At 45.9% G+C, this 13,856-nt stretch overlaps 1 protein-coding gene across 4 annotated transcripts; it reads right to left on the bottom strand.

Annotated features, from left to right (window-relative positions):
* Positions 1 to 841: 841 nt before the first annotated feature.
* Positions 842 to 13,798, bottom strand: rfx5 (regulatory factor X, 5). Of its 4 annotated transcripts, none has more exons than XM_046417189.1 (11): positions 13,694 to 13,798; positions 11,904 to 12,058; positions 10,786 to 10,819; positions 10,600 to 10,682; positions 10,376 to 10,498; positions 10,163 to 10,279; positions 9,523 to 9,601; positions 9,078 to 9,276; positions 8,910 to 8,992; positions 8,688 to 8,828; positions 842 to 8,506 (listed from the first exon to the last, which is right to left on the bottom strand). In XM_046417189.1, the coding sequence occupies exons 2-11, from the start codon at positions 12,023 to 12,025 to the stop codon at positions 7,355 to 7,357; spliced, it is 2,133 nt and encodes a 710-aa protein (XP_046273145.1). In that variant the 5' UTR covers positions 12,026 to 12,058; positions 13,694 to 13,798; the 3' UTR covers positions 842 to 7,354. The 4 variants fall into 4 exon arrangements, with proteins under 4 accessions (XP_046273145.1, XP_046273146.1, XP_046273144.1 ...); XM_046417190.1 differs by lacking the exon at positions 13,694 to 13,798 and adding an exon at positions 13,352 to 13,682; XM_046417188.1 differs by lacking the exon at positions 13,694 to 13,798 and adding an exon at positions 13,087 to 13,229.
* Between the last annotated feature and the right edge of the window lie 58 nt (positions 13,799 to 13,856).

Here is a 13,856-nt window from a genome sequence, read left to right on the forward strand (position 1 = left end):
CAGAGACTCTTGACTAAAAATATGTATTTAACACAATAGCACTTAAGCACTTGAACAGAAAATGTGACTTTGTTTATGTCATCAATTAGTTGACTAACTAATAAGTCACTGGACAGGAATAATAAACATTCACTGACTGATTCACAATGATTAACAAAGTATTGCTTTTATGTGTAAACGTGAGACTTTTGTACCATCTGAAACTAAACTACATGTAACTAAAAATATTTTAAGTAAACTGAATATTACTTTGCAAAAGTAAATTTAACATGATGTCACCTTTTGAACAGTATGTTTCGGACCTTTACTTTTCCTCTGTGCTTTGCGTAAATAACTAAACAAAAAGTAGAACATTCTGATTAATGTAATCAATTAAGAAAACATAGAAATGAAAGACTATGTTGATATTCATGACGCTTGTGTTGCTGCTGCTTGCATTTTGTCATGGGAAATGTGAGGTCACTCGGGAATAAGATGGACGAACTGACGGCACTGTCGCAGAGTTTTTCTTTTCTGACAAGAATTTCCCTCCAGGGATTAATAAAGGAATTCTGATTCTGATTCTGATTCATTTTGAGTCACGTGAGCTGCACTATTCCGACACTTTCACGAAGCGTTTAATTTGAAGACGACACCGCATCAGTTCCGGTTTCACCCCTTTAACTTTTCGTAGTTTCTGGTTTTGGTTCTGTTTCCGTTCGGACCAAAATACTCCGCTCATCCGCCCACTCGTGTCTTCATGTGGACGAGTTCCTGAAGGAAGGCGTCACTTTGAAAAGTCTCCGAGTTCTTAAAACAAACATGTAGTTTCTGCTTTTATTGTTCTGACACGTGGATTTTGTGGCCTAAATATTTTAATGTTTTGTGAAAATCATTCAGCTTAATTTGAACGTCAGCAGGTGAAAATATTCTCAATGTGACAGTAACATTGCAATGGCATTTGTACATTTGATAACTTTATGTCAGTTCCGTTCCATTCCATATTATACACGCTTGCACAATATTACACGTGTCTGTTGGGTTTCTTGTTTACTGCAGTACAACGCGTACAACTACATGTTTCTACTTCAGTGGGGCTGAATGAGATACCACAGCGCACCCTGGAGGCGAAAGGAGGAAACAACAGAGGGGAAGAACAGCGCAGAAGGGAAAAGGATGAGGAGGAAAGACAGGAGACGACAAGGAGAGATGGAAAAGAAAGGAACCGGAATGTGGATGAGTGGAGGAGAAGTGGAGAGGGAGAGGACAAGTCGGCAAAAGAAAGGAAAAACAGACAGGAAATGAAGAAAAAAGAAAGAGAGGAAAAGGAAGAGAAGGGAAAGAAAAAGAGGAATAGAAAAAGTGAGAGGACTCGGTGTTTTCTGTCAGCGAGCGTCACTTCCTTTATTCCAGTCAATGACTGTAGGAAAATAGATTCACATTAATGTCCTGACTTCTGTCCTCGGCCACGTCTGTTTCTCTTCACAACACACAAACAAACAAACAAACAAGCACACAGGCTCCAGAGAAACAGAACCAACACAGGGAAAGTAAAGGTGCATTTCACTGATTAATGTGGTTTCTAAACCAAAGGGGAAGGTTCCTTCTTTTGGACTGATGTCCACCTCCACACTTTCAACATTTAACCATCACAGCAAAGAGCAAAGAAACAACAAAAGCCAGCAGGTCACAGGGAAACAAAGTCAAGCTTTTAAAGTTAATAATATACAAAAACAGACGAGCAGTCACAGAAAACCATGCGGGAAGCTAGCAGCCTCTTCCACAAAGAAAAGTTCTCTTTTTAAAAAAGATCTCCATAGCAACAGTAACAATAATAATAATAATAAAATCTGCACATCAACAAGCTGTACATCTGTGTGGAATAGCAAAAGCAGACGTCAACAACAGGAACGAAACAATAAATTAAAAGTTAGAGAAACTCTCACCAGATTTTGTCTCGTCTTGTTTGCACTGAGCGAACAGAAAATGGCAGCACGACGCTCCGAGTGTTGCTGTTTGATGCCAGAATCCCACTCTGGTTCTTGTCTCTGGACAGTGAGGACTTCATTACCCAGAGTTCCTGAGCCAAACAGGAAGCACTGCCTGCAAAGCTGCACTCGGGGTACAAACTTTAAATTAATTCTGTGTATTCTCAACATAAACAGTTTTTTTTTCCTTGAACTTTCAGGACAACAAATGTCTTAAAATCAGTTGGAACAGAAAATAAAATTTAGTGTACTAAGGAAATGAATTGATAAAAACTCTAAGTGGATTTCTGACAGGAAACAGGTATACTTTCAGTTTAGACTGGGAGTCAACCACCATCATCACCACAGTGACTGCAGTGCTTGACCAGGATCAGCTCCAACGGACAAACGTCTCGTCATCTCCCACCTGATTCTTATTCTGATTATTCTGGAACATAGAGGTTCTGTTCTTCAGACTGAGGAAAATAAAAGCAGCTTTTTGGGGGGTTCCTGTCTGTCTCAAAGAAAACTGAATTTCTTGTTTTACTCTTTCTTTGAATTGGATCCTTGACTCTTCTTCTGCATTTCAAACGTGTGGTCGTCCACAGACGAGTGTCACCTCGGGGTCACTGAGGTCGCGTCACACGCCGTTTCAGTCCAGCTCGTCAGCCTGTGAATTCGTTAAACAACTCTCACGTGATTGTCATGTGACCCACAGGTGACGAGAACCCAAACGAGGAGGAAATGTGTGAGACTCTCCACCAGTCAGGACAGAAGGAGCTTCCTGGAGTCCACAGACGTCTTACAAAATAAAACAAAAACCACCTGACGAGGACGACTGACAGTCATTGTAGCTGTCAACTTCCTGTGGACATGACGTCTACAGGCTGGGAAAAAAAACACTTTCAGTGAGCTGATTGTTAGAAACTCTGACCAGTTTTGTCCTGGCTCACGTGAAAAGAACATGAAGCTGCTCTGAGCATCATTTCAACGTCAACCAGTTGTACTGATGGTGATTTGTAAAACCACAATGAGGTGAGATCAGCTGAAAAGACAAGTTAGCTGAAGTTAAAACGATGCACGTGGCACCAGAGTCAGATCCAGAACAGGAGGTCACATCAGAGGACATTGTCTCATTGAGTCTGATCCTTCATGCACCGCTACCCGAATCCCGATCCTTTAGTCTTTGATTATCTGACCCGTTTCGGTTTTTGTTTTTTGAGCAACACGGCTCCACAGTGAAAGATTCCACAACTGCCTCCACCTTCGACCCGAGTCAATGCCGCTGGTCTAAACTGGGCCAAACTGGAGTGTCCTGCCTTTGCTGACTTGTTCTGGACCATTTCACGAACTCTTTTCAGAACCCGACTTGCACAGAGCTGGTCAAGGTCTGGACTTGTCTGCAGGGAACTCCACATTCCCAGTCAGCCCAGAAAGTGACCAATCTGGACCACCTCTGACTTCCAGGAACCAAAGGTCTGATACCTTTTGGATCTTGATTTGTTGACCTACTTGTGACTTCTTGTAACATGTAACTTTTAAACTGTAGCTGGACTTTTCCCAAACCTTCATGCTAGCCCTGGCGGGAACCTCACACTTCCAGTTAGCCCAGTCGGGTGACTTAGCTGGCCTGAGTCCCGTCTTTGTTTTTCCATGAATGTTCTCTCTGACTTCTTTTGACAGACTCACTCAAACCTGATCTTCACTTTCACACATCCAGTTCACCTGCGCTCACCTTCAGTGAACAATTTTTTGATTTTCTTCCAGTCATAACTTAGTAGTGGTCCAAACCGGTTCAGGTTAAGGTTGACTGGCACAAAAGCCTTTCTACAGCTTACTGCAGATCCAATTCACATCTGCTCATGTCCAGAACTTTTCCAAACTTATTTCCAGTTTGGCCAGTTTAGCCCAGCAGGTCCTGTGGATGCAACAAAGCTGCTGAGTCATCCCAGGTTTCACTCTGAAACTTTTACATCGACTCTACGTTCCAAGAACAAGACTCTAAAAGCAACATTTCACTTTGATACCCGGGTTGAGATACATCACACCTGCTGTCTGGATGAATTCTGTCAGTCTTCTAAATATTAACACAGTCAGAACACGAGGATGCTGAACTCCTGCTGATAAGCTGCTATCACTTCTGTGACCACGCAGGCCTCAGTTTGCTTCAGATGAAGCTGCTGTTAACGTGTCTGACTGTTTGGGAAAGACAGACGACAACATGACAGACAAACTCAACGAGTCCAAAATCAAGACCAGCAAGTCAGCAGACTCGTGACTCGAGTCCAAGTCGCCGAGGCGTTTACAGAAGTGCTTTTTGTTGCTGTAGGTGTCACCCATCAAGTGAAATGCTGCTTCAAACAGTCTCCAAATCCCTGCTTTTACTGCCACTTTACTTTTTATTCATACTGTTAAAACTCCACAGAACAACGAAACAAGGATCATTAATCTGACCAAATTTTTGCAATAAAAAATAATTTTGGCGCCATTCAGTTGTTCTCTAGCATGTGCAAGCATAAAGCAGAACCTTACATCACTCATAAATATGTTTCAATGTACTTTCTCAATGCATATAACAATAAATTTATAACATACAAGGACTTTCTCTTGTTTTGAACTTAAACAGTGCAACTTCTCTTTAGTTTCAGTTCTGTCTGAAAAGGGCTGAGGCTCAGCGGTCAAAGGGAGGCAGAGACACCGTTTTTCCACCAGCTGGAAAACCATTGGCACTTCACTTTTGTGATTAAGAAGGACATTTTGGCATCATTAGTGCTCCTTTTAATTATAAACTAAGAGTAAAGCTGTAGCAGGAAGTGCATCAGCTCAGCTGGACTCACTTCATGTGCTTAAATTAGCTTTCCCATCATGCAATAGGTGTCCTTTTAACAGTCATAATGTGTTTCGGTGTCCCTTTAACCGACCTGAAGCTCTCGTTGTCTCAGGACGGAGGGAAATAAGGACACACAGTCACACACACACACACACACCTCTAGTCACATCTGGATGCGTGAGCGTTAACAACAAAGGTTTCTGTAGTACAAATCTGTGATTACAGGATGGAAAATTGCGAAGGCCGCAGCGTTCAGTAGCACCAACGATGAAGAGGAGGCCCTCAAACCGAGCAAGAGGCAGTTTGGCAAGGGGTGAAGAACGACCTGCAGCAATGTGACATTACCATGACGACGGAGGGTCAAACTCCTCCACACAAAAAGAGGAAAAGCTCAAGAATTGAATCTCAAGCCCACTTCATGGCCCTGCTTCTTCTTCAGTCTGTTTAAACTGAAAGCTGGAACAATTAGTTGATTAATGAGTTCAACGGAACTCAAACTGTTCTGATAATCTCTTCAGTTACTTCTAAGCAAAATTACGATTCATTTCCTTAAGGAAACCACAATGGACATTCTCCTCCAATCGAAGGAACAGTCAGCTGATTGATCTACAGTGAAGAAGGCTTTCTTGGATGTGGAGAGTGAGCTGTGATAAGAGCGATAACAGGAAGTTAGCAGTGAAGCGTAAAGTCGTGGGGGACTGCTGGAAAGTTCTGAAACACTTTTTCAGTTGGGACTTTACGCCGTCTGCTGGTACAGTATGACGTCTGCAGCTTTTACTTTCTCAAATCACAGATGACATCAGTTGTTTTAAAACACATCAGAATAAACTTTAAGCTGAAGTCTTCAAACGTTTCCTTTGTGCCAAAGTCAAAGACAAGCATCGTTTTAATTTGAAAGTCATGTCACATTGCTGATGCGTATGGAGCTCCAGAGTTGATGAAGCGGCCGTCCCAGGGTTAGTGCAACACACAGCAACTGTCAGCAACTGACAGCAACAGCTAAGCTCACCACCAGCAGACTAAACCTCAGCTCTACAAAAGCCTTTTTTAACTGCGTCTTCATCCCAGCTGTTGCGCTACTTGGCAGGTAACTTTGTGCTTTGCTCCTTGTGACAAACTTGGAGCTGCGATTAGACTTCTTCACTGACATTTACATCCCAGGGGATGAAGCAGGATGGGGAGACATTTTGGGACAAAGTAAATACTCAAGTCAGTCTCACAAGTTTGGCATCAACAGCACTCGGGGTGAAAGAGCTAAACAGGAAAAGGACAGATGAGGGAAAAGGAAAATCAGGGCTCGCTCAGGTCAGCAGGGCTGGAAGTCAAACCTCAGTGGTCTTCTGGTACTGACTGAAGTATGTCAACAACATGACCCTGAGTCATAATCTTGCTGACTTCTTTTTTAATCAGTGAACTCTTCTCTGGATTTAGACTCTTTAATTCAGAGTTCTTGTATGGTTGCGTTTGCCCAGTATTTGGTTTATTTGTCCATTAATTATTCCAATAATCTTGTACATGATAAATATGCTAATACTGCTGCTGCTTCAGGTGACTCCCAGCCCCGCTGACCACAGGGCCGACAACGACGGGAAAACTGGCAAACATGGCTGCCACCCTCCACAGCCTTGAACCCTTAAGCTCATTTCGCACAATATTTCTGAGCGACGGGTTACGAAGGCCCTTCCTGTCACACACACACACTCAGAAATGTCTACTAAACAAACACTGACACAAACACACCAAACCAAAGCTGTTCAGAACAGCACAGAGCCGAGCTGAGATCCACATTCGGTCCAAAAATCACTACAGGACTTTGACCTCACCTATCCACCACACTTTCCGCTGAGTCACCAAACTCAAGAAAAGCTCTGAGCACAACATCCTCAAGTCAGCGTTTTCTTCAGCTCCACGGACTGAAGGTGAATCCTCAAACTCAAACTCTGTTAAAGAGGTCATTTTTTCAGATTGAACTCAAAGAACCTTTACAAGGCTCTGACCCGTAGTACCTGCTGTCTCCATCCATTGCAGGCCGAGCCCCGTCTGCCGAGTCAATGCTGAACACGTGTCTCTCTCCCCTCTGCCTCTCTTCTCCTCCCACCTTCCTCTGTTTCACCCTCTTCATTTATCTGTCTTTGTTTCTGTAGTTCGACTGTTCCGAAGCAGCAGGGCAAGTCAAAGTAGGACGAGAGGAAGGTTTGATTTCAAACCCGCACACCTGAGGAGTCGCTTTTCTGGTTTCAGCCACAGCTGACAGACAGGCAGAGAGACAGACAGACAGACAAGATAGGCAGAGAGACAGGCAGGCAGAGAGACACATAGACAGACATGCAGTTAAAGAATCATATGTTTCTAAATGCGTCCAGTCAATTTACTAGTGCAATGGGAGCTGATGGAAAGACAGTCAGAGGTTTTGGCTTCATTTATCCTCCTTGATTGGCGCTCTGCAGTTTCCAATCTGGGATTTCCACCAATAAGAAAGAGGAGAGGTAAGGGGGCGGGGCTTCATTGCAGTGAGGTAAAAGCTGCGTGAGGGAGGAAGGCTGGTAAAAAAGACAATAAAGAGGAAGAGTGATGAGGACTAGTGTCCCTCTCTCTTGGAGGAGGTGCTGCTGCTGCTCTCTTCCATCTCCTCCTCCTCCTCCTCACTTTTCCCCACAGTGATGGAGGAGATGGAGGAACAGGAGATTGGAGCAGCAGAAGAAGAGGAGGTGGAAGGCAGCGGTGGGCTGTCGTGCAGCTCCACCGGTGTCAATGTTATCTCCACCTCCCCCCGCTCCCCATGAAGCGCGGGCAGAGGGAGAGGTGGAGGTGGAGGAGTGCTGCTGCTGTTGTTATTGCTTGGTCTCGGCGCTTTCTGGATGACCTCCACCATCGGGGTCCGCCCCGATGCTGCCAGCTCCCAGCTGGGGGTCCCTGGACTCTGGAACAGCAGCAGGGGCCTGCTGTGGTGGTCCGTCTCAATGGCTCCACCTGGCTGACACTGCACTACCACCCCGCGGTGCTCCACCGCCGGCAGCGGACTCAGAACCAGCCCTGACTGCTCCTGGATCACAAGCTCGAGCACGGGTTGTGAGGAGGAGGAGGACGAGGAAGCAGAGGAGGAGGAAGCTTTCTGGATGACTCCTCCGGTCAGGGAGGTGATGATGGGAGGCTGGGCGGGAGGCGCAGGAGGGGAAGTCTGGGGAGAAAGAGCAGCAGCAGGAGGAGGAGCAGGAGGGGCAGGAGGCAGGGCGTCCTCTGGCCGAGGTTTTCTAGGTCGTCCACGTTTCCTTTTCACCGGAGGAGTGTTGGCAGCAGGGCTACCAGACACACCCACTCCGCCACCTGGCACGACCACCTCCAGGGGGCGTTTGCTGGCGTTCCCACGTGCTTTCTGCACCACAGAGGTGGGGGCTGCAGGACCGTGCTGCTGCTGCTGCTGCTGCTGAGGAGGAGGTTGTGGTGGTGGGGCCATCTTCTCCCGCTCGTAAGACAGACAGCCTTGAGGCAGGATCATCAGTGGAACTGGACCACCTTGCTGCTGCGGCAGTGTCGCCATGGCAATGACCTTCATCCCACCACCACTGGCGGCGGCGGCAGCGGCTGGGCCTCCGGGACCAGAAGCCCCCCCGACACCTGAGGCATCTTTAGGAGCCAGTGAGGGCGGCGAGGAGCGGACCGAGAGCTGGGCCTTATCAGGAATGGAGCTGCGAGGGAGAATTCTGGGTAACTGCTTCATGAAGGCCTCCACCTGCATCACATGTTATTTACGTTATTGACTGACTTATTCATTAGTTTACTGTGTAGAAAAAAACACACACACCTTAATACACATTCCAACCTCGCTGCTAATTTCATCAACAAAGTTTGAAATAAAAGACACAAAAACACCGTGACCAGACGGGTGCAGATATGAGGAGGAGTCCACCTACAGCAGGCCGCAGCGAAGAGGAGGAGGAGGAGGAGGGAGGAGGTGGAGCATCCACGGAGGAAAGTTTGGGTGCTGCAGCTGATTTGTCTCCAGATGGCACCTTCAAAGAGGATGATGAGGAGGAGGAGTCTCCGAGTTCCCTCTAAAGACAGACAGGGAGTAGTGAATGGTGGTGACACGTCATCTGTGTGTGAGCAATGATTGGACGGAAACATGTCAGCACCTTGTGATCAGCTGCCCCGTCGCTTTCAGCTTTAGAGATGACCGGTGTTTTCTTGATGACCTTGTGGGGTTTAGCTGGACCTCCTGCAGTCAGACAGATGATACAGGTGTCAATCATCTCCTAATACGCTGTCTCTACACACATGCACACACACACACACACACACACCTGCGAGTGCTGCGGAGGTGACCAGCTCAGCCTGGCTGCAGCGAGGGTTGACAATGTGCTCCTGGATCAGGTAGCGAGCGATCTCCACCACCGTGTCGAAGGACCGCTTCAAGATCTTCTGCGCCCAATCACAGATCAACTCACACGCTGCCTCTGTCACTTCCTGTTTGTATGTCTGGACCAACTCAGTCAGCTCCGCCTGGAGATGAAGAGGAGGAAGAAGAGAAAACATCAACACAGGTCTACACACTGTCTACAAGTGAAGCTCTTTTCTTTGTTCAGCCATGATGAACACGGTCATACTTCAGTCCGGTGATGATGTCATTTTGTAACATAGACGTCAGCTCAGTGACAACAGATGCAAGAGTCTGTTCACTTCACCAGCGCCTGAAAATCGCTCGGAATATGTGTGTATGTGTGTGTGTGTGTGTGCGCGTGTGTGTACCGGGTCATTCTTCAGGTCCAGGTTGGGCAGCAGAGGCATGTTAAGGACAGTCTTCCTCCTGATGCCGCTGTAACAGTACGTATCAGCTGGGCAGGTTAGGGAATCCAACTGCAGGGAGCCTCATTTATTTAAACCACTGAGCATCACATCTCACATCGTGCCCACTACACACCCATTATGCCCTCCAACAGAGCTTAGCATGCTAATCAGCTAGCTGCAGTCTGCCCTGTCTGTAATACCACTTTGTATCTCCAGGGGCCACAGTAGTTTCGGCTGGCAGATGAATACGAACGGCGGGTTTGCTGAGGTTCACGAGCTCTGTTAGAGTTTAGTTTAATTATCAAAGTCACCAAATGTCCAGGGAAATATTCTCACACCTATTTCCCTTCCTAAACCGAAAAACCTCGTTAGCTTTGATTCGGTCAAATAAATCCTCATTTGAGGATGTGAGACACACAGACAGCTGCCAGTAGTCTAACATTAAATCTGACTTAAATTCACCCGTCACCTTTGTGTTTAGGATTCCCAGCAGACCTTCATAAGAAACTGGTGTGGGAATACAGATAACTACACACACCGGACAGAAGGACCTGAGGAACACTGTCTGTCCGGCAAGTCCCTCCAGCGGGACAAAGGATATTTGGACTGTCCTCTGCCGCCGAGCCGTCGGGCCTTGATGTTGGGGAAAATGTCTCTGATGATCTTCCCAAAGTTGGCAGCACTCAGAGGGCGATGCTGCAGGTTCTCACAGTATCTCCTAGAAGACAGAGACATGGACAGGAGGACAGTCAGGACAGTCACATGACCCAACAACTACCTTCAGAAAGAGTCATTTGGGTGTTTGCTCAGTGACCTGTATGTCTCGTAGACATCCTGTTTGGGCAGGCAGGTGTCTGAGTGCTCCTCCAGGTGACTGCGGATCCAGTTACAGGTATGAAGCTGGTCAGCCGTGTTGAACGAACTGGAGTCCCCACCACTACTCACACACACACACACACACAGTGAGTAGATCAGTAGGAAACATACACCTGTGGGCTCCTGTCAAACACCATCTGAGTGAGGAGTAGCAGGTCTAACCTCTTGTCTCCGGAGCTGGGTCCAGGGGGCAGCTGAAGGTACAGGTACAGCTTGTCGTTGTCGGAGAAACGCTGAACGTCTTGCTGTTAAAGCAGAACAGGACAAATCTCACCTGAGTGCTGAGGTGCTTCCTCTCACCTGCACACACCAACTTGATGTGGAATTCAGAGTTTCAGGGTTTCTTACCAGGATTTGATCCACTTTGGTCTGAACGCTCTTCCTGTAAGGGAGAGAAAAAAGTGAGAAACCCGCACGGATGTACCATTAAACTTAAAGTAGGGAACTCTATGCCGACATACAGACTCCCCCCAGACTCTACTTTCCAGCATCACCAGTCACCTGTTGGAACACCCGAGCACCGGCGTCACACAGAGGTGAAACAGCTGCCAGCTGTAAAGTTGTCCCATTAATAACACAGAAGATGATATTAACATGAATCCAATAAAAAAAATACTGCTGCTCTGAAGGGGCCTTCTGTTATTTGGTGGTCACCACTCAATGTTCCTGCCCCGTGGACGATATGATTGCTTACACGACACGAGTGACAGCCTGTCAACACTGGATAGTCTGCATCTACAACAGAACTTAATCAAATGAATGTGGTGCTTTAAAACTGGAGCATCTGCCTCCAAAACGCAGTGGAGAGGAAGTACAGAGTAGCAGAAAACAAAAATACTCCAGTACAAACACTTCAAAACTGTACTCGAGTAAATTATGCAGATACATTTCTTAACAGGTTATTCTAAACTCTGACACCAAAATGTTCATTTTTACTGCAATAATATATGATACTGGTCATCAGTCTCCTTCCTTACTAACAATCATTATCTGTAGAGAAAAACACATTTGTCAGTCCCTAATTGCTTTAACACGTTTTGATATTCTTAATTAGTCACTCTGCTCTGCCAGCGTGGAACAGAACAATAAGTGTTAGCTGACATCATTTGTTCATAAAGGACAAACAGACACAGACTTGTCTGTGCTGTCAGTGTGTGCACTGTGATAGGAAGGCGCAAACAGTTCATGAGTCTGGTACTTTTACCACTGGGATCTTTCCTGGTGTGCATCACGCTCGAGGGCCGTCAATATATGACGTGAGTTTAATCCTAAGGCACAGTTAAAAACACACATAACCTCCTTAACTAAATAACCAAATCGTGTACCAGCAATGTTCAGCTGTTCTTGTGAAACACATTCAGTTTGGCGCTTCGGCCACTTCAACAGCGAACAATGATAAAGTGACAAACATATTCAGAAGTGAATGTAAACGTTCTTTTTTCACTGTGACTGTGCAGCCAACTTACGAGATGTTGCTCTTGAGTTTTTGCAGCAGCATGCTGGGCTCTGTGTCACCCTCTCCCGCCTCCAGAGTGGCCTCCCCCCGCCGGGAGGCTTCGGCCCGCTGGAGCTGCTGGTCCTCCGACATCTGGACCCACTAACCAATGCTGAGCACCACCATCTGAGGACACAGCCAATAAACACCCAGTCAGAGCCCAGATTTCCATACACCATGCGGCGAGTCAGCCCCACGGCAACTGAGGAAGACTGCAACATGTCACTGAAAGCTTCAGAAAGCTTTAATAGACCCTAAGATTTTTTCTTTCTGTCTGAAGAAATCAAATTGTTGTCCCAAACGGCAAATTTATCATCAAATTATTGTAATTCTTCACGCGAGAATGTGTGAACACTGCTTTTCTGAGTCTTCTATCATGAGCTTAACTTCTTTGGTTTCATACTTTTGGTAAGACAAAACAAGACATTTAGAGAAGTCAACCTGAGTACTGACAACTGGCCGCTTTCTCATTATTTTCTATTATGTATTTACTTTTCTAAATGATTAATGAAAAATAACATAATAGTGGCTTCAAAATGTATTCAGTTTTTATTAAAAATGGATTACATTTAGTTTTTTGACTACCAAGCTAGGCACGACACTCATAATGACTAAGTGAAAACCTGTTTTTGTATTCTTTTTGTGCGTCGATCGATAAATCTATGACTTTAGGCTTAAAGAATTTCCCCTCGTCGATAAATAAAGGAATTCTGATTCTGAAAATGGAAAACACAGCTTACTGTACATACACTTTTACCCTCAGACAGGCTGGAATAAGATTATTGTACCAACATCATAGCAATCTGGGAATTAAGAGAACTGCATTTCCACAGTTTAGATAACCCAATGCTGGAAACAGTCAGCAGACTTTTTTTGGTCATTTGTGTCTGCCGTCAGATGACAGCAGCCAGACGGGTCACTCCCACCTCTTCTGTAACTGCAGCACACGCAATTTTAGCTTCACACCACATTTTAAAGCTCAGATTTTAGCCCGGTTCCGCGCTGACAGTCGGTAAAATGGCCCACTGGATGCCGGGTAGTGACACATGCCGGCTGTCACAGCGCCGTTAAACGTTACTATTACAACCGGAGCGGCAGGCATGTTTCTGCGGAGCGACACACAGCCTGCCGCCGGCCAAGCTTAGTATACACACCGGCTAGTGTTAGCTGGAGATGCAAATGTGCCAGCGGCCGAAATGTGACAGCCGTGGTGCCCATGTCATGTCTGACTGCTGTGGATACAGCGGGTGTAGCGCCGGTGGTCATGTGCCTGCCATTTACTATTACAACACACACACACACACACACACACACACACACATACATACACTGACCCCGCTCAACATGTTACTGTCGAGCTAACGGGCTAACCGACAACACAGACGTCCTCTGCATCACAGCGACACTTCAACGCGTTACCTGGCTTTTTTTTACAAGCCGATTTGTTGATGTTTCAAGGCCATAGAAACTGACAACACTGCTTTCCGTGAAGGAAAGTGGTATTAGTTTGGCTAAAGTTGATATTTGGCGCGTTTTTAGCTAGAAGCTCGCTGCTACTTGTAATAGGCTAACATGTAGCCTAGCTAGCGGTATCAGGGAGCGTTAGCTAGCAAGCACTGGAACACTCCTTTAACATGTTTTGGACGCTATTTGTCATTTTAGAATAATTCCCGATAAAGCATACTTTAGTCTAGTATTAATGTATGACCGTATCCGTAAGTCTCATTTGAGTATTTATTTTAAAAAAGAAAAAGAAAGTACCTGAGCCAAGATACAGCAAAAATCCCCTTTCAATTTTTTTTGTGATTGGACGACTTCGTTATGTCTGCCTGACTACAAAGCCAACGTCTATTCCGATTGGTCAGCTGTCTCAAATCTACCCGGATACCAAAAACGGGGGAAATTTCATTCGTCGAGCAGAATT

This window comes from Scatophagus argus, chromosome 17 (assembly GCF_020382885.2).
Source record: "Scatophagus argus isolate fScaArg1 chromosome 17, fScaArg1.pri, whole genome shotgun sequence".
Classification (NCBI taxonomy): Eukaryota; Metazoa; Chordata; class Actinopteri; family Scatophagidae; genus Scatophagus; species Scatophagus argus.

Bases quoted from the DNA above. Each gene is read 5' to 3' on its own strand.
- rfx5 (XM_046417189.1), bottom strand. From the start codon at position 12,025: ATGTCGGAGGACCAGCAGCTCCAGCGGGCCGAAGCCTCCCGGCGGGGG. The intron at 10,280-10,375 runs GTCACTGAGCAA...TCTGTCTTCTAG, and splicing joins GATGTCTACGAGACATACAG to GAGATACTGTGAGAACCTGC. The intron at 9,277-9,522 runs GTACACACACGC...CTTCATCTCCAG, and splicing joins TGGACCTGAAGAATGACCCG to GCGGAGCTGACTGAGTTGGT.